Source organism: Mustelus asterias, chromosome 6, assembly GCF_964213995.1.
Source record: "Mustelus asterias chromosome 6, sMusAst1.hap1.1, whole genome shotgun sequence".
In the NCBI taxonomy this organism is placed as follows: domain Eukaryota; kingdom Metazoa; phylum Chordata; class Chondrichthyes; order Carcharhiniformes; family Triakidae; genus Mustelus; species Mustelus asterias.
Genome location: NC_135806.1, coordinates 107927317 through 107950242, shown reverse-complemented (window position 1 = coordinate 107950242; position 22926 = coordinate 107927317). Strand labels below are relative to the sequence as shown.

Genomic DNA, 22926 nt, shown 5'->3' with positions numbered 1-22926 from the left:
GAGGGGTTGAGAAGCTATGCTGGATGATAATCACACTGATTTTCCTCTTTCTTTCTGCCAAGCCAGGGAGATTGCAACTCCACTATTTGAGGAATGAGTGGCATAAACCTTAATGCCAATGCAACTCATAAATACAACCATTTGCGCAAGGAGACTTTGACTCATCGAAGGAAAGCCACCTCATCAATGCATTAAACAGATAAAATGCCATCGTCCTTCAGTCATCTTATAATGTCCGCAATGCAGTGCAACACTGGGGATGGGATTTTCCAGCCGCGCACACCCCAAGTCCAGAAATTCCTGCCCGATCAACGGATCTTTAAATGGTCGGCCAAATTTTCTGTCCTGCCCGCTACAATTCCGGTGACGGGCAGGATGGGAAATTTCGCCCAGTATTAATCACTCACTTAAAGCAAAAGTCTCTCATGAAAATCAATATTTTCCATTCGTAACAGCTATGTGTGTACAGTTGATCAAGTGATTTTGCTTAATGCAAAACTTAAACTCCTGAGAATAGCACTTTGAGGTGATTGCAATCTTCATCCTTGAAAAGAAATCTCCAGTTGTATTTGAACATCAAACTTAAAAATAACTTGTTCCCCAAATTTACTTATTAATTGAGCTTTTTTTGTACATCCACCAACACCAAATCATTGATAATGATGGTTACATTGAGTTAGCTATTTAGAATTTTACTCCTTCTCATTCCTAAGAAGAGTTAGCACACAGAAAAAGAAATCATGGTTGTTCATTGTTAATATTTAGACCCATGTGTATTTTATCAACACTAATGTCATTACTGCAGTGAATATACAAACAGCAATAAGACTAACTTCTACCAAAATTAGTTCTGTTGAATAATAACTTGAAAGAACCAAAGATTATTTTCTAGAAAGTGTGTTTTATACATTATTTCATCGTGTGTTAGACAGTCCTCCAACATTAAAAAAAACTGTCTGCTTGCAGCATAAAATAATGTTTTGCACAGCCAGTCAAGTTAAAATATAAATAAGAGAGAGAGAGAGCGCGTGCTGGAGAAAGCAATGTAAACTGTGTCTGCAGACGCTCAGGAAAAACCAATAAAACCAGCCAGAAGACTGAAGATTTATAACTGCATAAAATGTAAATAAGAAGTCTGGACCATCATGAAATTGCCCAATATGGAAGCTCAAGGACGATGAATTGAATGACGGAATCTGACAAGAATACTTAATGTAAGTCTACATGCTCAGAATCCTTCTTTTCTTTGTCAAGCCCACGTTTAATTGATCAATTCCAGGAAATGAGTGTCAGTTCAGCGCTCTCCGCAGACATCACAATACTGATACATTTCCCTCTGATCATCCCTCTTCAAACTTTCTGACTGAAACTGAATTAAATTATAGACCGTGATAAGCATGTTTTGCCTCTGGAAAGGCAGAGTTAAATTTAATAGTCCTGCCACATTCAGCTTTACTACAGCTTGGATGGCACTCTGTGTTACCAATTATGCAAGCATTTATTGTCTATTCAGGAATGAGATACTTGCTTTCGAAAGTGTTTTCCTCACTTAGCAACACTAACCTAACACATTAAAATCCAATTTTTAAAATACTTCACTTGTTTTTTTTAAAATAAATGCAGCCAAATGCAACTGAAATAATGTTAACATTATTGTAGGAGGCAGAGAATGTTACTTTTCTGTTCCACACTACTCTGCATAGTTTTGAAGGTTTACTTCAGAACTTATATTGTCCTGTTGCAAAGTAGGTCTGGAAAGAGATGCAGAGAATTTTGTCGAGATTCAGCCCAAACAGCTCTGTGACACAGGACTTCGTCCCATCAGCTGTTCCCACAGAGAAACATCAACTACTGCTGGAGGCCAGCAACTCGGTGAAAGACACTCCTGTTTGCCTGAAACACATTGCTCTTCCAGTGCAGAGATGTACGTGACCGAGTGTTGCAGACTGGCACATTCCAACTACGTGCTGAGAGATGCACAAAGCTTGGGGAAGCCGCCACAAAGGATGCTGTCTCAGGTCCATCTGTTTTTATTAATGCTTGGCCAGCATTTATTACCCATCCCCAATTGCCCTTGGGAAGGTGGTGCTGAGCTGCCGTCTTGAACCGTTGCAGTCCATGTGGTATAGATGATCCACAGTGCTGTTAGGAAAGGAGCTCCAGGATTTTGACTTCGTGAGTGGTTTGGTACAACTGAGTGGCTTGCTAGGCCACAGTATATCGAGCGGCTGGAAACTATGTAAAACCCCCTCGGATGGTATCTTTGTATGGAAAGTGTATTGTAAATATCCCTTGTAACTGCCGATGTATTGAGGCACCTCAAGAATGCCACATACTATATGGAAACAACTTGGACTTTATTGCACTCTAATGTTTAGTATGAATTGTTATTGAATGTAATTTTACAAATGTTCATAAATACATATATTTGGGGGGGGGAGGCTTTACTGCCCTAACTCACATCCTGGGCTGGATTTTCATGGAATTTGCAAGGCTCCATGGAGGGGTGAAAATGGTGGCTGGGATCCAATTCCCATTCCTGGGGGTTCCCTGACCCACTTCCAGGGTTTTCAATTTTCAGAAGTACCTTTTAAGCTGGTTTGGGTCATTAGCCCATACCCTGCACTCAAGACATTGATAGCACAACTGGAGGTATAGGCATGTACGTCCGAGTTCTCCACAATGATCATGGGGTTGGGTCAACTTTGCAAAGAGCTGTGGTTCATGGCAGCTCAGAAGTGTTGTGAACTCCAAGCTTTAGTGTGTCTGCATGAGGGAAGATTTTGAAAGGCAAGTTCACAGGGCCCGCATGTACCCCCCCCCCCCATTAATGTCTGTATAATTAAGCTTGTTTGAGAGCCCAAACATCCATTACAGTACTGACACACCTGCACCCAAGAGAAAATGTTGCATGATTGACAACGTTAACTCTGATCTTTACTGTCAATTGAAAAATGCTTACTTCCATAAGAAAAAGTGCCTTCAGTTTGTGGTATGGATACTGAAAGGTCTGGATCATGGACGCTTTTATTGGCATGTAATAGAGGGGATTTTAAAAAAGAAAATGGAAAATTATAAATGAATTACTTTCTTTTTTTATATCCTATTGGGTTCCTTGTTTCTGTACATTGTATAGTATGTGAATGGGTATGGAAGTGCCATAGCTTGGCATAGGGGTGCATGAGGTGGCATGGACTGTGTGTTGGATGTGCAGAATACAAGGCCTTACCTTTTTCATTATAACTGGGGACAAGTCCCACTGCACCGAGGTGAGCCTTTTAAACAGCCCACTTCTGCAACTGACAGCCCGTAACTGCCTCCAAGCTCTTTCCCGAGCAGCAGTCAGCTGGTCTAACTGCAGCTCACACCCACCCCACGCACAACGAAAATCCCGTCTTTCTCCCGTGTGGGCTAAGCCAGGAATTTTCCCAACTCTCGCATCAAGAATGAAAATCCAGACCGATATGGAGTGCTCATCTCTCTGCAGCGACCCCCAAATGTCATAAGAGCATCAATCAGCTGCCATTTAAAGCCAGTATGTTCTGGATCACAGCCCTTGATAAAAATCGGTGTTACATCTCAGTTAGAGACGGTAATATTTGGGTTGTTGGTTAGTATAATGTGATACTATTAAATCGACCTATAATGATCCTCAAACATCTTTTTAAAACCAAAGTTTTAAAATTTATAATGTACTAGAAAAACAACATATTGGATATATCTTGAAAAAGTTTCATTCAGTGCCATTAGAATGAATTGTGCAAATGGTTACAGTACAGAGAAGTCCATTCAGTAATGTTGTGGTATAGTAAATTTTTAAGGGGCGTCTTGACAAATACATGAATAGGATGGGAATAGACGGATATGGTCCCCAGACAGATAGGGGGCTTTAGTTCAGTTGGGCAGCATGGTCAGTGCAGGCTTGGAGGACCGAAGGGCCTGTTCCTGTGCTGTAATTCTCTTTGTTAGTAACAAGTGCATCATCAAGTAGTGTCGTTTCCTGTATAGTACCACATTCCCAATGTTTGCACAGAGAGAGACTGAGTGAAGGCCAGATATTTCTTCATGGTAGAATATAAAAGACATTGATGTTGGACCATTATATCATGCTTCAGTGATTAGCTGAAGGAGGCACAAGTTCCAGGAACTCGTGGCACGACAAAACCAATTGCAGTTGCAAAATTGAATCTCAATGATTACCAATTTTACAGTTTGTCCATAGCCCAGAGCAGCCTCTGCTTTTTACGTCTTACAACTTGGTGTACATTTTTCACTGTGATCAATATTAAAACACATTGCTTAAAAAACACTAGGGTTAAGATCTAAATTGAATTTCAAATTCATATCAAGCCAAATTGTACATTAACCATGAAAGTAAATAATTTTGCCCATAGACGAATTTACCAAATTCTTGAAGAAATTGGTGACCTGTTACAGCAAAATAATCCTGCCCATTCTACTGCTAAAGTAATACCATGTGATGTCACACTGGAAATGATTGTGTCAGGAGGGAGAAAAGAGCATCTGACAAAGATTATTATCTTTAGTTTGTTTTTAAAATATGACAATTTAATATTGATTTCTTTCACATGTGCCCAATGTCCCAGTGTTCTAGACAGCCATGCATCCAAGGATTAATTTATCTGCTATTCTAAGGCCAATCTTTCTGAAGTATTTGATACACTGGTGATTCTGCAATCTATTCAATGAGGCAATCTGTCTAGGAAGCTGCCCAGTACTCAGTCTTTCCTATCCTAGATCCAAAATAAATGGCAGCTTTCCAACAAAATACTCCTTAAAAACCTCAAATGTAGGGAAAAAAAGGAATTGTGCTTTTGTTAATTTCTCCGTATGGACTCGGTTGAGAATTTTCAAAAATATATTCAACAGTTAACTTCTACAAACCTTAGCTTGCATGTAGATTTAACTCAATTCTACCCTGTATGATACTGCCATCTCTATGAGAGAGTGTTTGATTTCCGCCCCCCCCTCCCCTCCCTTTTTTTTCTGTACTCCTTCCTCACTCCACAGGAAATAGGAATCCTCTAGTACCTTGCTTACATGGAAATTCTCTGTATGCAAGTCGTTTTTTTCCTTATTTTGTGAAGTGCCTTGGGCCACCATTGTATCTTAAAGCTGTCATATACATGTAAATGGTTGCTGTCATAGTAGAGGGTGAATGCTGGCATTTTGTTTCCCCCCCCCCCCACCCATTATGGAAGCAGTCCTGCTTTCACCAGATAGCCACACATGTGAATTTCTAGCCAGAGCCACTGGACACTATCAGCACTGTCTGCAAATCCTTGCTGATATTCCCTCCCTACTGCAAGGATGAAACCAGTTGGAAGAAGCCAACTGTTTTCCTGGTCTGTACTAGTCAAGGATCAATCTCGGAGACCATTGGCTTAATGCAACATCCAATAGCACCTTCAACCCATTGGCCATTCAGGGAACTGTTGTGATGTTTCTTTGGTTACTGTGTTCACATATAGAAAAATATAAAAGCAATCTTCAGCTACATAGAAGTGGATTTAGGCATGTCATAATCATTCTTCTTTGATATAAATAATATTTCAATCAAATTCATGATTTTCAATACTTTAATTCATTACAGAAAATATTTCCTGTGGGAGATATAATCAAATGGTGAAGATATTAATTTTCTCCTGCAGGCGTCTTTCACAAGCACATTACTGCCACAAATATGTCAGTGACCAAAATATTCTGGGATTGCATGTGATGCAAGGACCAAAGTTTGGGGTTGGTCCTGTCATAATTTCAACCCCATTTCCTGTTTACACCAGACAGATATTGCAAGCCATTAACAGTACTTTCAAAATCACTTTTATTCATTTGCTTTTGCATAATCCTTGGTTTCACAAGCTGTAGCAGTGCCGGCTAGAACCACAAATGGAACTGAACACGTCTCAGTAGCTTCATTTATCAAGGTAATCAAGTCATGTCATTTTGTACATTTTGATCCCGAAATTCTGTTGAGGTTCCACTGGTCTTTTGCCATAAATCTAGTAGAGGTTTCAGAGAAAGTTATGGAAATGGGTATTTCTGACAATTACCATGGACGACCTGTGGAAGCCCAACTAAACTTCAGCCACATGGCATAAAACTAGATTGAATCCACATACTAACGGTCTGCGTCCTGTGTTACTTGATCCTCCCAACTGACTAAAAATGATCATTTGTAAATTATTAATTGGTGCATTGCTTAGAAAAAAAAACTTGCCGAATGGAACTACACCCAGATTAAATGGTGAAAACTGAATATTATTAAAGACCTGCAAAAGATTCATAGCTTTGGTGAGCATGGGTGATATCTTGCAAGTTCACGCAGTCTAATATTTAAATAATTAGAATTTTTAGACAGAAATATTACTGATTCAATAAATATTTAGTGATATTTTTGTAAACTTAAATTAATTTTGATTTTGCACCTGTTTGAAACAAACTAATGAATAATTTGAAGACCACTGGTCTCATTTTGTGGTTATATTAAACAATCTAATACAATTGGTTTTACTTTTATAGCCTGGTGTACTAGTTACAATTCTGGTTGCATTTACAACAAGCCTTACCTCTAACATCTGCTGAAAATCTGGCTGAATGACGTGATACAAAGAGTTTGAGTTCTTGGTCTAGGTTGCAGGCTATCAAGTCTGTGTCCCAGGAGCGGATACCTGAAAAGAAAAGCAGCAACATGGGATTATCTCTGGGACATACCTGAATCCATAGTAAAGGACATGCACCTTGCTCAATCTCTGTATCACTGATTATGTATTTGAAATGACCATAACTAGCTGGTAACCCTTAGGTTCCAATGCAATGATTGCATTGGAAGAAATTTTACAGCCCCTCCCACCAGCAGGATCTCTGGTCCCGCCAAGGTCAAGAGAGTTTTGAACACCCTGTCATTCCAATAAATTCCCATGAATGCCCAAAAAAATTTACAACATCATAATATAGTGTATTGAGACAGTTCAAAAGTAATATAGTAAGTCATTTTAAATTTAATGAACACCATCCAGTACTGAGCCTTATGTGCCAGGAAAGTTCCAAGTTTAATCTTCAGTATCTGATGAGTAGGCTGATTCTGGCAAGACATTAGTCAGAATGTTACTGCTGGTCTCAGCACCACTGGTTATGAGAAAGGAAAATCAGGCAGGGTTTCTACAGCTGACCTCTTGCCAAATACCCATCCTAACTTGTGCATATGTGTAGCCATAAGATCAAGGCAGGATTGAGCTTGGTTCAAATGCCCCACAAGACCAAATAGCTGTATACATGGAGAATTTACACTTGGCTGAGATACAGGTGAGCACCAAACCCTATTGATCCATACTCCCAACATAAATCAATGTTGTCCAGAATAAGAGCAGTAAAAATATTTAGTGCATAATAACATTTCTATGGAAAGATTATTTCCATTTTAACATCAAATCTCATGCAATATTGATTAAATATAACATCACAAATTTGTGATCATTCTTGTTATGAATGCTGGATTTGGAGGTGGTTATATTTTAAACTGTCCCCTTTAATTCAAGGTAAAATAGTGTTGTTTGGAGACAAGCCTATGTGACTCCATACGAAATCTGCTCAGAAACAAACCCATGTGACCTGGTTTCCATGGTGACAAGGACCTAGGTCAGAACATGTTGAAAGTACCGTGCAGGTTTGAACATCTGGACACAAACAAGGAAACATTTCTCTTGTTACCTGTGGACTCAGGCTCAGAGTAACTTATTTGTTACAGTAAACATTGCATTGTCCTTTGCGATGATCACTGGGAAATTCAAATAACTTTTTTAAATGTTGTTGGTCTCTATGGGGGATCTTTAACACTTAGAACATCTGTTTGAGAAATTAGGCTGCAGTAGAAGTTGGCTATATTGTTCGCACATACATAGAGACTTAGATGAACAGTTACACCACTGACACATCAAGAGATTTTTTATTCCAGATGTTACATTTCCTACTTATCTATAATGAATGCCCTTGATCAAAAAACAGACATATGATTTAGGAGCAGAAGGCCATTTGCCCCCTTAAGCCTGTGCCACCATTCAATAAGATCATGGCTGCTCTGATTGTGGTCCAGTGCCACAATTTTGCCTACCCCTGTTGCCCTTTAATTCCCTTGTGAGTCAAGAGTCTATCCACCTCTGACTTAAAAGTATTCAATAACCCAGCCTCTACCATTCTCTAAGAAACTTCTGCTCATCTCCATCTTAAATAAGTGACTCCTTATTTTTCATGCTGTGTCCCCTAGTTCCAGTCTCTTCCATCAAAGGGGAAAACATGTTTTTAACATCCACCCCATCAGTTTTCCTCTATACCTGAGGAAATGGTAGAGAAGTTGGTCCAAAGGGCCTGTTTCCATGCTGTAAACCTCTATGACTCTATCAAATTGTGCTGTTCTTCAGTGATTCAATTGGGGAAGGAGATGTACTTGACTAGAAGTGCAAAGATGCTTTCTAAGGATCATGAGTCACATCACATCTTCCCTCATGGACCACAGTAACATATCTACACTGAGTAACAAAACAGCCTTTGGTCAATAATGCTGTGCAATTCTCAATATAAACACCACTTGCAATGAAATAATTGAGGTTTAAGACTTTTACTAAATAGCTACCATTCATCCACTCGATTCAAATCTTGATAAATGAATATCCAGAAATTTTAAACCTCAATATGTCCATTTGGTTTTCCTGGAGATGAGGAAATAGGGCAGCAATTCCAAAGGAATAGAATATATGCAGTGCCTGTGCCCCAAGAGCTGAACAGATCGCAGTTTGTTTTTTGCTAACCAAAATTTTGACTGGTTCCTGGAGCCAAACAGCAAATTGCTGAATTGGCCCCAAGCCAATAAAATTCAAAATCCTACCCTTGCAATTATTTACAGTTCAAGTTGCCTGTGCCAAACTTGCAGATACATTAGTTTCTTCTTGCAAGCCAGAAAAGCAGCAAAAGGATACTGTGACTAATTATTTTAGTGTCCAGGCAGGCATCCAATTCCTAGTTCTAATCACTGCAGTGAAAAAGATGTGTCACCTCAAAGGCAGTTCGTAGGGATCAAAATATCTGTTAGGTTATTGCTGTGGACTTGTTTGACTGCCCATATCAGCTGGTTCATAAACTACCTGCTTGATTATCAGCATGCATCTCTGACAGGTACAACTGCCTTTCATCAATGCTGCATCTCACTATTGCATTCTTAAATCCATCAGTTTCAGTAACCAATAACTGAATGTCCAGGAGTCATTTAAATACTTGTTCAATATGTTCTTCATTAAAAATGTAGAATGTAATGAAAAACATCATTTTTTTAAAAAAATCAATCATTCTAAGGATATAGGTACCACTAGCAAGGCTGGCATATGTTGCTCACTCCTAGGTTTGATGCAATCAATTGGATTGACTAGGCCGCTTCAGAAGCAGTTAAGAATCAACATGTTAGTATGGAACAGGAGTTGTTTGTAGGCCAGACTGGGTGAAGACATTGCCTTTCTTTCCCCAAAAAAGGTATTTGCTGAGTTTTTACAAGACTTTTGTGATCACTTGATACAAGCATCTTTCTTTGTTTCCAATTTTTTTAAAATTAATTAAAATCCCCAAATTGCCATGGGGGGGGGGGGGGGGGGGGGTGAAATCATTCAGCCAGACCTTGGATTATTAGTCAAGGAACTTAACCATTACGTTACCATACCCATCTAATAACAATGGTGCTGCCAGAAGCCAAAAGGGTGCACAAGAAAGCTTTGACTTCTATTTCTAGAAAATATTGCAAATGAGTAGAAATTTGACTTGTATGCCAGAACAAAATTTCTATCACAGCGCAATATTTATTTAGAGAGTGCTGCAAATGTGCTTTTGCCCATCTTCAATTTAAATTATAATTGCAGGATTTGGAAGGGAAGTCAGTAATGATTATATTGTGGAGATGGAGGACAAAAAGGAAAAAGGCAATACGTACAATACAAAAAGGATATCTGCTCCATCGATTAAAAATCTATTTTTAAAATGAATTTATAAAAATATTTGGAAAAGAGCAAACATTTAGTATGGATGGATATCATGATTCCGGTTACAAAGGGAAAATGCTATAATTAAATAAAAGCTCATTTAAAATTGTAAGAAAAACCATCCAAGTTAGCTCAAGAAGAACAAGCGGCCCTAATGTTTATTTTTTCTATTCTAAATTTCTCTGTATAGTCAGTTTCAACTTGCTGCCTGAAGATAGATGGGCATCATGTCACTCATTTTATTCATAAGCACAAGCATATACTTGGACAATAAAGTATATGCTTCCTTTATTCAGCTACAAATATTCTTTGTCCTGCCACGAGCTGGAACCTTCCAATACCAATCGGTGGCAGAGGGTAAAATGAAAAATTAAACCCAATCCAACCTTTGAGCAGGCATGTCCCCTGTTGACTAAGCATGGAGTAGCAACCAGTGATTATGGAGAAATCGACTGCTCTGGTTGCCCCACCCATCTGAATGAACAATGAGACATGGAGTCCAGAAGCCTAAAGAAATTTAAATAAGAAAGCCAGCCAAGGACAGACAGGTGGGCCTGGATAAAAGCACAGCAATAATTATTAATAGATTTTTTAAAAAGTAAGTATGCCCCCTACATTCAATTAATGCTAGGGAGAGGGGTGGTGGATGTGTTCTTGGAAATATAATTTGCTCTCTATTCTTCCATTTACACAGTGCTAGTGCTCAAAACAATAACCAGTCAGCTGTGTTTTTCATTCATATATCATCAATCCTGGGTGTCACATACTTTTTTAAAAACTGAAATTGCTACATTTTTTCAGTATAAAATCCATATCTTCTTACAACATTTGCAAATGATACCGGTATTACCCCTGTCACACTAATTAATACCCAAAGGGGTCTTGGTTTGAAATATATGTTCGTATCCCCCTGTGAGCACCGGGTAATGCTTGGCAACAGTTCAATTTTCCAGAACAATCTAAAGCGTGTGGAATGTGTCTTTTAAACCGCAGGAAAATGCACCTCATCTCTTTCTAAATGAAGGAACAGAACAATTCTGCTCCTGACTCTGAGCCTAGCCCTCTCCATTTGTCTGTATGTCTGCTGCAAACCAAGGATAGAACCAGCTTGAATCAAGACGCTTCACTGCGTTTTGCACTCATTTCTGAAAGGTGTTGAGAGCTCTCCTGACATCTCAGGGTGGAGGGGTAGGGGGGAGAGAAGTTGCGGGACTACAATTCCCAGCAGGCGGCTGTCTCAGTGTCCCTCCCTTTGTCTGGATGTACACTCGCAGCTTCCGGAGAGACCGCACTGCGGAGAGTGCGCCACGCCCACGGGCCGGTACCGGCTCAATGAATGAGACACAGCAGCAGCAAGTCAGGGCGTTGCAAAGCACATTTCTCACCATCATTCGGTTCTCTTTATTTACCCCCCCCCCCTCTTAATATTCAAACTCTTCACCCATCATTTAAACAAAAATGTTCTTATGCAAGTCTCCCTGCAGTTTGAATGTGATCAAATGGGATTTCTGCTTGCTGTCAATTTCAGATGAGACTCAATCGCTTTCATACATGGTGGCGGACATAGACAACGCCTCTCTACTCACTCAACCCATGCAATGCCTCAATGCCCCACCCAGAAGAGAAGCAATAAATGACCCCATTGATTCCAAATATCAAATACAAACATACCCGATAGAAACACACATGTAAAAGAATCTGCAATAAGTTCGCAGATCATGGCCAGACAATAAAAAAGGGTGGGTTTTTTTTCCTCTAGTTCACCGTGCAAGCAGAGTGGCTGCATTGTTATACATGCTGGTGAACTCTGCTGGATTCAATACCATTTTTGGTCGTACTTTTTTTGTTGTTTAGGTGTTTTGGCTGAAGATCGACATGCAGTGAAGGAATAAAGTGGATTTTAATGGACTGTTCCATCAATTCCGCCCCTACCTCTGGGATAACACTTTAGCATTATCTGTTAAATGTTGTGCTCTGATCTGGATTTTATCTGTTTCCAATAAATGCGCTTAAACACTAAAAGAAAACAAACCAGCGATCCAGATTTCCGCAATTGCCTTTAATGGTAGCTCAGACCCGCAACGCCAACAGATGATTTGGATGTGGAGTAGACAGGGAGTGGTGCCTTATCTTTCAGCTAAGTATTTATATTTTTATCCATAATATAAAATTAAGGATCAAATGAAAGTGCACCTCTTAAATGCATCGGTGCCCTGCATCTTATGGATTTCTTCAAGGTTATTTCTAAGTCGCAAATACAAGTACAGGTTAAAAATTCCAAAAGCAAGCCCAGCCAGTTTCAAAATCATTGGAGATGTGATTTTTTTTTGATGTTGCAATATTACATATAAATTCAGTATTTTATATACTGAACATCCCTCTCCCACCCACCCCTGCCATTATTCCTAATACCCCGCGTTCATATCAGTTAATGCTGTTGGCAAGCCCCTTACCTCGCTCTATATCTGAAATGGCACATCTCAGATGATCTTCGGTAACAATTTCCCCAATAACCACTAGTAAATAGAACTTATTGTCGAGGAATCGGTGAGTCAGGCTTGTGTTTGATGGTGATGGGCTTAGTTTGCTACACGAAGCCTCTGGGTCCTCGTCTATGGTCGCCATCCTCAGTCTCTCTGTCCGGAGCGGGCACTAGACAGGGAGCGAGTGAGCCTGGGAGGCGAGGCTGGGGCGCTTTTATAGCGCAGACGTTCGCCGGCTCCCGGGGAGGAGAGACAGCGAAACTGCCTCCTTCCCAACGCCAACTGATGTCATCGACAGCGAATCAGACCGTCGGCAAGCCGAGGCGAAACGTCCTCCACTTTGCAGCAATTATTAGATTAGTGCAGCCAAAGATTCCGCCAAGTTTCATTGTTTTGCTTTCCCAAACAGCACTGTGCTCCGTTATCTTCTCCTCCTGACAATCCAGGTCAGGATACATCCAGGATTAACCCCTCCAATTGGCACATGTTTATTCGGGTATAGCTGGGATAATCTCCATGTCATGAGGGATGTTTCACTTAGTTAAGAAAGCCCATGTAACTCTATACTTGAACCATTAACTCTTGACTATCACTCAACACAGCGATTATACCAGTAAGCCAACACCTCAGTGGCACAGTGGTTAGCACTGCTGCCTCACAGCACCAGGGACCCGGGTTCGATTCCTGACTTGGGTTACTGTCTGTGCAGAGTCTGCACGTTCTCCCCGTGTCTGTGTGGGTTTCCTCCGGGTGCTCTGGTATTCTCCCACAGTCCGAAAGATGTGCTGGTTAGGTGCATTGGCCATGCTGAATTCTCCCTCAGTGTACCCGAACAGCCGGAGTGTGGTGACTAGGGGATTTTCACAGTAACTTCATTGCAGTGTCAATGTAAGCCTACTTATGACACTAATAAATAAACTTAAATCTCCATGACACGCAGTGAAACAGAAAGAGTTAAAAGGAGGCCATTTGGCCCATCTTGTCTGCTGAGCATAACATGATACCCCAGTCTAATCCCACCACTAAAGGGATGCACTAAAGAGTACCCCATGTACACAGCATGCATGTATTATGGAATTGGGCAAGTGACCCTGAACTCCAATGGCTTTAGCCTTCAAACCTGTGGAAATTCAAGACTCCTTTGGCACAGATTCTTTGCCATAGCTGCTGAGCTCAGCTTTGACTGTGCCAGCATTTCATTGCCCTGCCAACGTCTGTCATAGATCTGGAGGAACAAGAAGAGATGATGCAGTGGGAAGAAAAGCCGATGTCAGGCACTAATGCAGAATTTACCCGGGAATGACACTTTCAGATTCAGGTATTTGAAACGTGGCCTTGTCTGAGGAGGCTTGTCTTCCCTGCCTCTGCTGCAGGAGAAAGGCTGCGAAGGAGTTATACTAAACAGTGGAGCCTGTCTTCAAACATGGTCTGGCGCAGGGATGCCCTTTGCTTTCCTGCGAAAGTCAACAAAATATTGAACTTTCAAATAACAGATAAGCATAGTGAGAGAGAAATTACTGGAGGGACTGGCATCCTTGAAGGTGGATAAACCACCAGGGGTGGGTGGATTGTATCTCTGGCTAATAAATGAAGCCAGCGAGGAAATAGCAGGAGCTCTGAGGATCATTTTACAATCCTTACTAGATACACGTGAGGTACCGGAGGATTGGAGGTCTGCGAACATTTTATCATTGTTTAAAAAGAGTGCGAGGGATAGGCCAGATGATTATAGGTCGGTCAGTCTGACTTCAATGGTGGGTAAAATATTGAAATCATTCTGAGAATAGGATAAACTGTCACTTAGAAAGGCATGAATTGATCAGAGATAGCATGGTTTTGTTAGGGGAAGATTGTGTCTTACTTAATAGAATGTTTTGAGGAAGCAACACAAAGAATTGATGAAGATAGTGCAGTGGATGTTGTCTACAAGGATTTCAGTAAGGTATTCGACAAGGCCCCACATGTCAGACTGGTCAGTAAAATGAGATCTCATGTGATATAGGGGAAGGTGGCTGGTTGGATCCAAAATTGGCTCAGTAACAGGAAACAAAGGGTATTGTTTCTTGCATGTTTTTGCTCAGTGTTGGGGCCCTTGCTGTTTGTTGTATATTGTTATGAAGCAGAAGAAGTTTTAAGAAACCTATGTTTGCATTGTTGGATATTGCAAATACAGTGCAGATTTATAGAATCTTGGAATCCCTACAGTGCAGAAGAGGCTGCTTGGCCCATCGAGTCTGCACCGATTCTCTGACAGAGAATCCGCCCCATCTCTGTAACCCATTTACCATGGTTAATCCATCTGAACTATACATCTTTGGGCAATTTAGCATGGCTAATCCACCTCGGATGGTGTTGGCTAGCACGAGGGGACATAGCTTTAAATTGAGGGGTGAGAGATACAGGACAGATGTTAGAGGTAGGTTCTTTACTCAGAGAGTAGTAAGGGCGTGGAGTGCCCTGCCTGCAGCAGTGGTGGACTCGTCAATGTTGAGAGCGTTCAAGTGGTTATTGGATAAATATATGGATGATATTGGAATAGTGTAGATTAGAGGGGCTTTAGATTGGTACCACTGGTCGGCGCAACATCGAGGGCCGAAGGGCCTGTACTGCGCTGTAATGTTCTATGTTCTATGTTCTAACCTGCACATCTTTGGTCTGTGGGAGGAAACTGGAGCGCCTGGTGGAAACCCACACAGACACAGTGATAACGTGCAACCTCCACACAGCCACCCAAGGCCAAAGTTGAATCCGAGTCCCTGGAGCTGTGAGGCATCAGTGCTAACCACTGTGCCACTGTGCTGCCCTCAATTTTTTAATTGAGATTTAAATGAGTTTATTAAGTGTTTATGTGTAAGAAAGGATGAAATTCCAGTAAGATTTCAAACAAAGGTTTTTCCATGTATGGGGGTTTTGGTTTCATTTTAAACTGTGTCTCTATTGTGCTTTGAGAGAGTTTACAACATGAAAAGCAAACTAATGTAAAGAAAGACTGAACTGTTGCCTAGCAACCAAGGGCCACCTTTAAGTTAGACAGACCTTTGAGTTTAGTTTGAACAGCACCCAAAGCAATTAGAGCTAGATAGTCAGACAGAAGGCAGCTCTCACAACTCTGCCAGAAGCAAAAGCAACACAGTGAAGCAATGGCAAGAAGGCAAGTGATGTGTGATGAAGAAGGCAAGTCCCAGAAATGAAAAAAACCAACAGTTCTAGAAACCAGGAAATTAAAAGAGAGGTTTCAGGAAGATTTGAACAAGGTAGTGTTCATTGAAGTTAAAGACAGGGCTGAAAAGTGCAGACCTGTTGAAGTTGGCTAGAGAGAAGCCAGAAATCCTAAATATTTCTAATGTTCATGACCTTAGTACAGTCTGTGACACAGTAGTGTTCTATTGGTGGCTGGGTATCTGAGAGATAGTGTGGAAGCTTGACTGCATGTGGCAATTCAAGACAGAGGAAACTGGAAAAAGAGCTGGAAATACTGGAAGTGGATCCTTGCTGAAAACAGCTGAGAGAAAGCATCGTTCGGAAGAAGATTCTAAGACCGGTTTTTTTTGAGAGTGGAATTTGGAAACAATCATGTGATAATCATCTGCAGGGTTTTTAGGAGAAATCCGTAGAAGTTTGATTGGGTGGCATCTGCCACTTGGTTTCAGAATGGGGTGTGTCTGACCACAGTTGGCCTGTTGGTTTACAGGGACTGTATATTTACTGAAAACATTAGAGCTTAAGATACAGTGGAGCCCCGATTTTATGCGCCCCGATTTAGCACAAAATCGGATGTTATGCAATCGCGCGATGGACCTTTTTTTTACTATTTCCGGTTTAGCGAATTAGCGCGACCCCGATTTAGCGCGACCCTGATAACATTCGCGATCACATTTTATGGACCCCAACCATCGCGTTAAAACGGGGCTCCACTGTATATTTTGTAGCCTGTGTTATCCTTAAAATCTGCATACATTTGTGAAAATAAGTGGGAGTGAAGAAGTATTACCATCTAACTTTTCATACTTAATAATTTTTTTGTCGTTACTAAAAGCTAATTGGCATTCCTGTGACTCTGTTCATCCATGCATTTTTGAAAAGTAGAAGTTATTGTCTTTTGAGCCAGGGTTCTATTCCTGTAGTAACATCAACTGGGATCATAACAATATATTAATGATTTACACTTAAATGTGGGTGGCATGATTGGAAATTTGCACATGACACAAAAAATGGCCATGTAGTTGATAGTGAAGAAGATATCTGTTGACTCCAGAATGATGTTAATGATTGGTTGAGTGGGCAGAGAAGCGGCAAATGGAATCAAATCCAGAAAAGTGTGAGGTAATGCATTTGGGGAGGGCACCAAAGCAGGGGAATACTCAATACAATAAATAGTGTAGACAGCAAAGACTTAATTCCCCGAGCTGAGGGGTCAATTAGCAGCGGGCATAGGTTTAAGGTGATTGGTAGAAGGATTATTATTATTTATTTTTATTCGTGCCACAAGTAGACTGACATTAATACTGCAATGAAGTTACTGTGAAAATCCCCAAGTTGCCACACTCCAGCGCCTGTTCGGGTACACTGAGGGAGAATTTAGCATGGACAATGCACCTAATCAGCACATCTTTCAGATTGTGGGAGAAAACTGGAGCACCTGATTATTGAGGACATGAGGAAACCTTTTCACCCAGAAGGTGGTGGGCGTCTGGAATTCACTGCCTAAGTTGGTGGTTGAGGCTAAAATGCTCAATTCATTTAAAAGGAACCTGGATCTGCATCTGAAGTGCTGTAACCTGAGTGCAAGGCTATGGACCAAATGGGAAATGGGATCAAAATGAGTGGCTGGTTTCTTTTTTCCTCTCTCTTTTTTGACTGGCACAGACACAGTGGGCTGAATGGCCTTTTCCATAACATTTCTCCAGCTCTGTGATTCAGATGCTTTCAAACCATTTCTGGTGACAGTTGCAAATTAGTCAGGCTGCCAGTCGCTCACTACAAGCATGTCACAGAAGCCATGGTTTCCAAAACCAACATTTCTGTCACCTCCCAATTGAAAAAAGGCCATAACAGTGTATTGGATTGGATTGATTAAGGCTAGTGAGGACCAAGGGACCTGTGTTTAAACTGCCTCAGAGTAGGAATACATCAGCTATTCGGCTCCTGTTCTTTTCTCAGAGGGCAGGAAGCCTCCAGAATAGATTGCTTACCTGGAATGACCGATTCTGCCTCTCCTCGCACTTTCTGGAGGAAGCGGAGCTAGTTATTGATCAAAGCAGAGGTTGTATCACATAGAAAATAAATAGTTTTACAGATAACACATAGCTGAGGTGATCTCCTAGACTGGTTTTGATCATCTGAGGGGGTTGGAGAAAAACTCTCTCTTCTCTCTGTAACCCACACATTTGCCATAGTTAATCCACCTATCCTGCACATCTTTGGACTGTGGGAACACCGAGAGGAAACCCACAGAGGAGACCATGCAAACTCCACACAGACATTCACCCAAGGCCAGGATTGAACGCAGGTCCCTGGCACTGTGAGGCAGCAGTGCTAACCACTGTGCCACTGTGCCTCCTTTGGAATCATTCTTGTAAATCTTAACTATACCCTCTATGCCTCTATTTATGAAACCCAGGACCCCATATGCCTGATTAACCCCTTTCTCAACTGGTCCTGCCACCTACCCCCAGCTTCTCTGTTCCTGTACCCCCTTTAGAATTGTATGCATTATTTTAGATTGCCTTTCCTCATTCTTCCTACAGATAGGTATAATTTCACCCTTCTCTGCATTAAATCTCATTTGCCATGTGTCCACCCATTCCACCAACCTGTCTATGGCATCATGCAGGCTAACACAGATCCAAGTTTTGTGTCATTTGCAAATCTGAAATAATTTCCTGCACATCTATGTAATTAATATAGACCTAACAAAGCAGTAATAGCAAACACTGGGATCCCCACTATATATATACTTCCAACCTTAAATTCACCTGCACACCACCACTATCTCTTTCTTGTCACTCAGCCAACTTCATATCCATAGCTAGTATTGCTTTTACTCTATGTTTGGCAGCAGGATTCTCTGAAGTGCAAGGCCTCACAATAATCCCTTTGCATATATGAATCGGAAAATTAGGACCTTAGGAGTAGAATAATGTTCGCACTGATGAAAAGCCAATATCAGGAAGGCCTTTGGACAAAGAGTTAAGGATCAACATTGAAATGTTTTCATGCAGAGAGTGATTAACATTTGGAATGTACTTATGAGTAGAATGTAGCAGAGGCAAAGGCCCAGAATATTTCTATGACAGACAACCCCTGGAAAAATGGCAGATGAGCCTGGAAACCCCAAGTCCTGCCCCTGAACATGGCACTTCCTATTTTCAGGATGGCAACACCAGAGCTGAGTGGTTTCTGGAAGAAGCTGGCCTTTTAAATCAGCAACCAAAAGAGAAAATGCTGGAAAATCTCAGCAGGTCTGGCAGCATCTGTAAGGAGAGAAAAGAGCTGACGTTTCGAGTCCAGATGACCCTTTATCAAAGCTAAAAGGCATAGAAAGTGGGAGATATTTATACTGCAGGTGAGGGAATGAAAGATGAGTCATAGCCACAGAGACCAGGGGAAAAAGCTGCTAATGGCAGTCCACAGAGAGAATAAAGGGTGTGAATGGCCAAACGGCAGAGAAGCTAAAATCAGAGGGTAAACTGTGATAGATGAAGATGTGGGGGGAGGGCGGGGAAATGGGTGGAAGAGAGGTAACAATTAGAAAAAGGGGGAAAGGGGAAGCAAAGGGGGAGAAAGGATAAGGAAAGGGGGGATAAAGTAGGGGGAAAGAGTCGAGGGAAGAAAAATGAAGAAAGACAATAAAGAAATAAAAGATAGGGAACAGTAAAAAATTAAATAAAATGAAAACAAATGGGTCGAGGTGGGGTGGAGCTAATCATCTGAAGTTGTTGAATTCGATGTTGAGACCGGAAGGCTGTAAAGTGCCTAGCCGGAGGATGAGATGCTGTTCCTCCAGTTTGCGTTGAGCTTCACTGGAACATTGCAGCAGGCCAAGGACAGACATGTGGGCATGGGAGCAGGATCGTGTGTTAAAATGGCAAGCAACCGGAAAGTCAGGATCCTGATTACGCACAGACCGAAGGTGCTCAGCAAAGCAATCACCCAGTCTGCGCTCGGTCTCTCCGATATAGAGGAGACCACATTGGGAGCAGTGAATGCAATAGACCAAATTGAAAGGTGCAAGTGAAACGCTGCTTAACCTGGAATGAGTGTTTAGGACCTTGGATGGTGAGCATAGAAGAGGTAAAGGGGCAAGTGTTACACCTTCTGCGATTGCATGGGAAGGTGCCATGAGTGACGGGAGAGGTGTTGGGTCTAGCGGAGGAGTGGACTAGGTTATCCCGGAGGGAATGGTCTCTGCAGAATGCTGACAGAGCAAGTGAGGGAAGGCATGTTTGGTGGTGGCATCACGCTGGAGTTGGCAAAAATGGCAGAGGATTATGCTTTGCATGTGGAGGCTGGGGGGATGAAATGTGAGAACAAGGGGAGGGAGGGGAGAGGGTGAGGGTCCATAAGACCATAAGACATAGGAGCAGAATTAGGTCCCTTGGCCCATCGAGTCTGCTCCGCCATTCAATCATGGCTGATATTTTTCTCATCCCCATTCTCCTGCCTTTTCCCATAACCCCCAACCTCCTTGTTAATCAAGAACCTATCTATCTCTGTCTTAAAGATACACAATGACCTGGCCTCCACAGCCTTCTGTGGCAAAGAGTTCCACAGATTCACCACTCTCTGGCTGAAGAAATTCTTCCTCAGCTCTGTTTTAAAGGATCGTCCCTTTAGCCTGAGATTGTGCCCTCTGGTTCTAGTTTTTCCTACTAATGGAAACATCCTCTCTATGTCCACTCTATCCAGGCCTCGCAATATCCTGTAAGTTTCAATAAGATCCCCCCTCATCCTTCTAAACTCCGAGTACAGACCCAGAGTCCTCAACTGTTCCTCATATGACAAGCTCTTCATTCCAGCGATCATTCTTGTGAACCTCCTCTGGACCCTTTCCAAGGCCAGCACATCCTTAGATATGGGGCCCAAAACTGCTCACAATACTCCAAATGGTGTCTGACCAGAGCCTTATACAGCCTCAGAAGTATATCCCTGCTCTTGTATTCTAGCCCTCTCGACATGAATGCTAACATTGCATTTGCCTTCTAACTGCCGACTGAACCTGCACGTTAACCTTAAGAGAATCTTGAACAATGACTCCCAAATCCCTTTGTATTTCTGATTTGCTAAGCATTTTCCCATTTAGAAAATAGTCTATGCCTCCATCCCCCTTCCAAAGTGCATAACCTCACACTTTTCCACATTGTATTCCATCTGTCACTTCTTTGCCCACTCCCCTAACCTGTCCAAATCCCTCTGCAGCCCCCCTGCTTCCTCAATACTACCTGTCCCTCTACATATCTTTGTATCATCTGCAAACTTAGCAACAGTACCTTCAGTTCCTTCTTCCAAAATGTTAATCGTTATTCTGAAAAGTTGTGGTTCCAGCACTGACCCCTGAGGCACACCACTAGTCACCGGCTGTCATCCTGAAAAAGACCCCTTTATCCCCACTCTCTGCCTTCTGCCAGTTAGCCAATCCTCTATCCATGCCAGGATCTTATCCTGAACACCATGGGCGCTTAACTTAATTAAATGTCTCCTATGCGGCACCTTGTCAAAGGCCTTCTGGAAATCTAAATAAATCACGTCCACTGGTTCTCCTTTATCTAACTTCCTTGTTACCTCCTCAAAGAGGTCATGGCGCAGGAGATGGACCGCACACTGTTAAGGTAGCCCTTTGGATATGGTCCTAGGACACCTTTGGGAGATATAAAGACCTCTTAGATTATTAAAAGTGTACACAATTGTGTGTAAGAAGTGCATAATGCATTGGGACTGTCAAAGCTGTCAAAGAACTGTCAGGCTGTCAAAGCTGTCAAAGTGCTGTTAAGTTGTCAACGAACTGTCAAAGAATTGTCAAAGAAGGTCTAATACAGATAGGAAATATACAGTAAATGGCAGAACCCTTAGGAGTATTGATAGGCAAAGGGATCTGGGTGTACAGGTACACAGGTCACTGAAAGTGACAATGCAGGTGGAGAAGGTAGTCAAGAAGACATATGGCATGCTTGCCTTCATCGGCCGGGGCATTGAGTTTAAAAATTGGCAAATCATGTTGCAGCTTTATAGAACTTTAATTAGGCCGCACTTGGAATATAGTGTTCAATTCTGGTCGCCACACTACCAGAAGGATGTGGAGGCTTTGGAGAGGGTACAGAAAAGATTTACCAGGATGTTGCCTGGTATGGAGGGCATTAGCTATGAGGAGAGGTTGGAGAAACTTGGTTTGTTCTCACTGGGACGATGGAGGTTGAGGAGTGACCTGATAGAAGTCTACAAGATTATGAGAGGTATGGACAGAGTGGATAGTCAGAAGCTTTTTCCCAGGGTGGAAGAGTCAATTACAAGAGGGCATGGATTTAAGGTCCGAGGGGCAAGGTTTAAAGGAGATGTACGAGGCGGATTTTTTACACAGAGAGTAGTGGGTGCCTGGAACTCGTTGCCGGGGGAGGTAGTGCAAGTGGATACAGTAGTGACTTTTAAGGGGCGTCTTGACAAATATGTGAATAGGATGTGAATAGAGGGATATGGTCCCCGGAAGGGTAGAGGGTTTTAGTTAAGTTGGGAAGCATGGTAGGTGCAGGCTTGGAAGGCCGAAGGGCCTGTTCCTGTGCTGTAATTTTCTTTGTTCTTTGTTCTTTAATACTAGGTGAGTTGGGAATAAGGAAAAAGGGTGGTGGGTGAGGGCACGGGTTGGCATAAGTCAGCACTAAGTTGGCATTGGGGTGCCCTGGGAATGTGGGGCATAGTGGATATGAGGGGGCATGGGGGTGGATAGAGAGGTATGGGTTGACATTGGAGATTTGAGGGACCTTGGCAATGGATAGAGGTGCGTGTGTTCGCATAGGGGCATGAGGACTGATCGAAAATGTGTGGCGGTCATGAGGTGTCTTAGGTTGGCATAGATGGAGCACGGGAACTTCAGGGGTTCAGAGAATGAGGATTGAAGGATTTTTTGTTGTTTCAATGTTTTCTTATTTAATTCAATTAGTGCTTCCACACCTGCTAGTCTCTGCACTCCTTCGACTAACAGTGCAGAAGGAGACCATCTGGCCCATCGAGCCTGTACCGACTCTCTGAAAGTGCATCTTACCCAGACCCACCCTACCCTATCCCCATGACTCCGTGCTTTGATCATAACCGATCCACCTAACTTTGGAGTGTGAGAGGAAACCAGAGAAAATCCACGCAGACACAGGAAGAACGTGCAAACCTCACACAGTCAAGACTAGAATTGAACCTGG

The 22926-nt window shown here is 42.0% G+C and overlaps 1 protein-coding gene across 1 annotated transcript in view; it reads right to left on the bottom strand.

Moving 5' to 3' along the window:
* Positions 1–12709, bottom strand: part of map1b (microtubule-associated protein 1B) — a 120619-nt gene extending 107910 nt beyond the window's left edge. The window contains exons 1-2 of the mRNA XM_078214888.1: positions 12494–12709; positions 6591–6692 (exon numbers count right to left, since the gene is read on the bottom strand). Of these exons, the coding sequence (XP_078071014.1) occupies positions 6591–6692; positions 12494–12665 (274 nt within the window). The 5' untranslated portion in view covers positions 12666–12709. The remainder of the gene's footprint in view (positions 1–6590; positions 6693–12493) is intronic.
* Positions 12710–22926: the final 10217 nt, after the last annotated feature.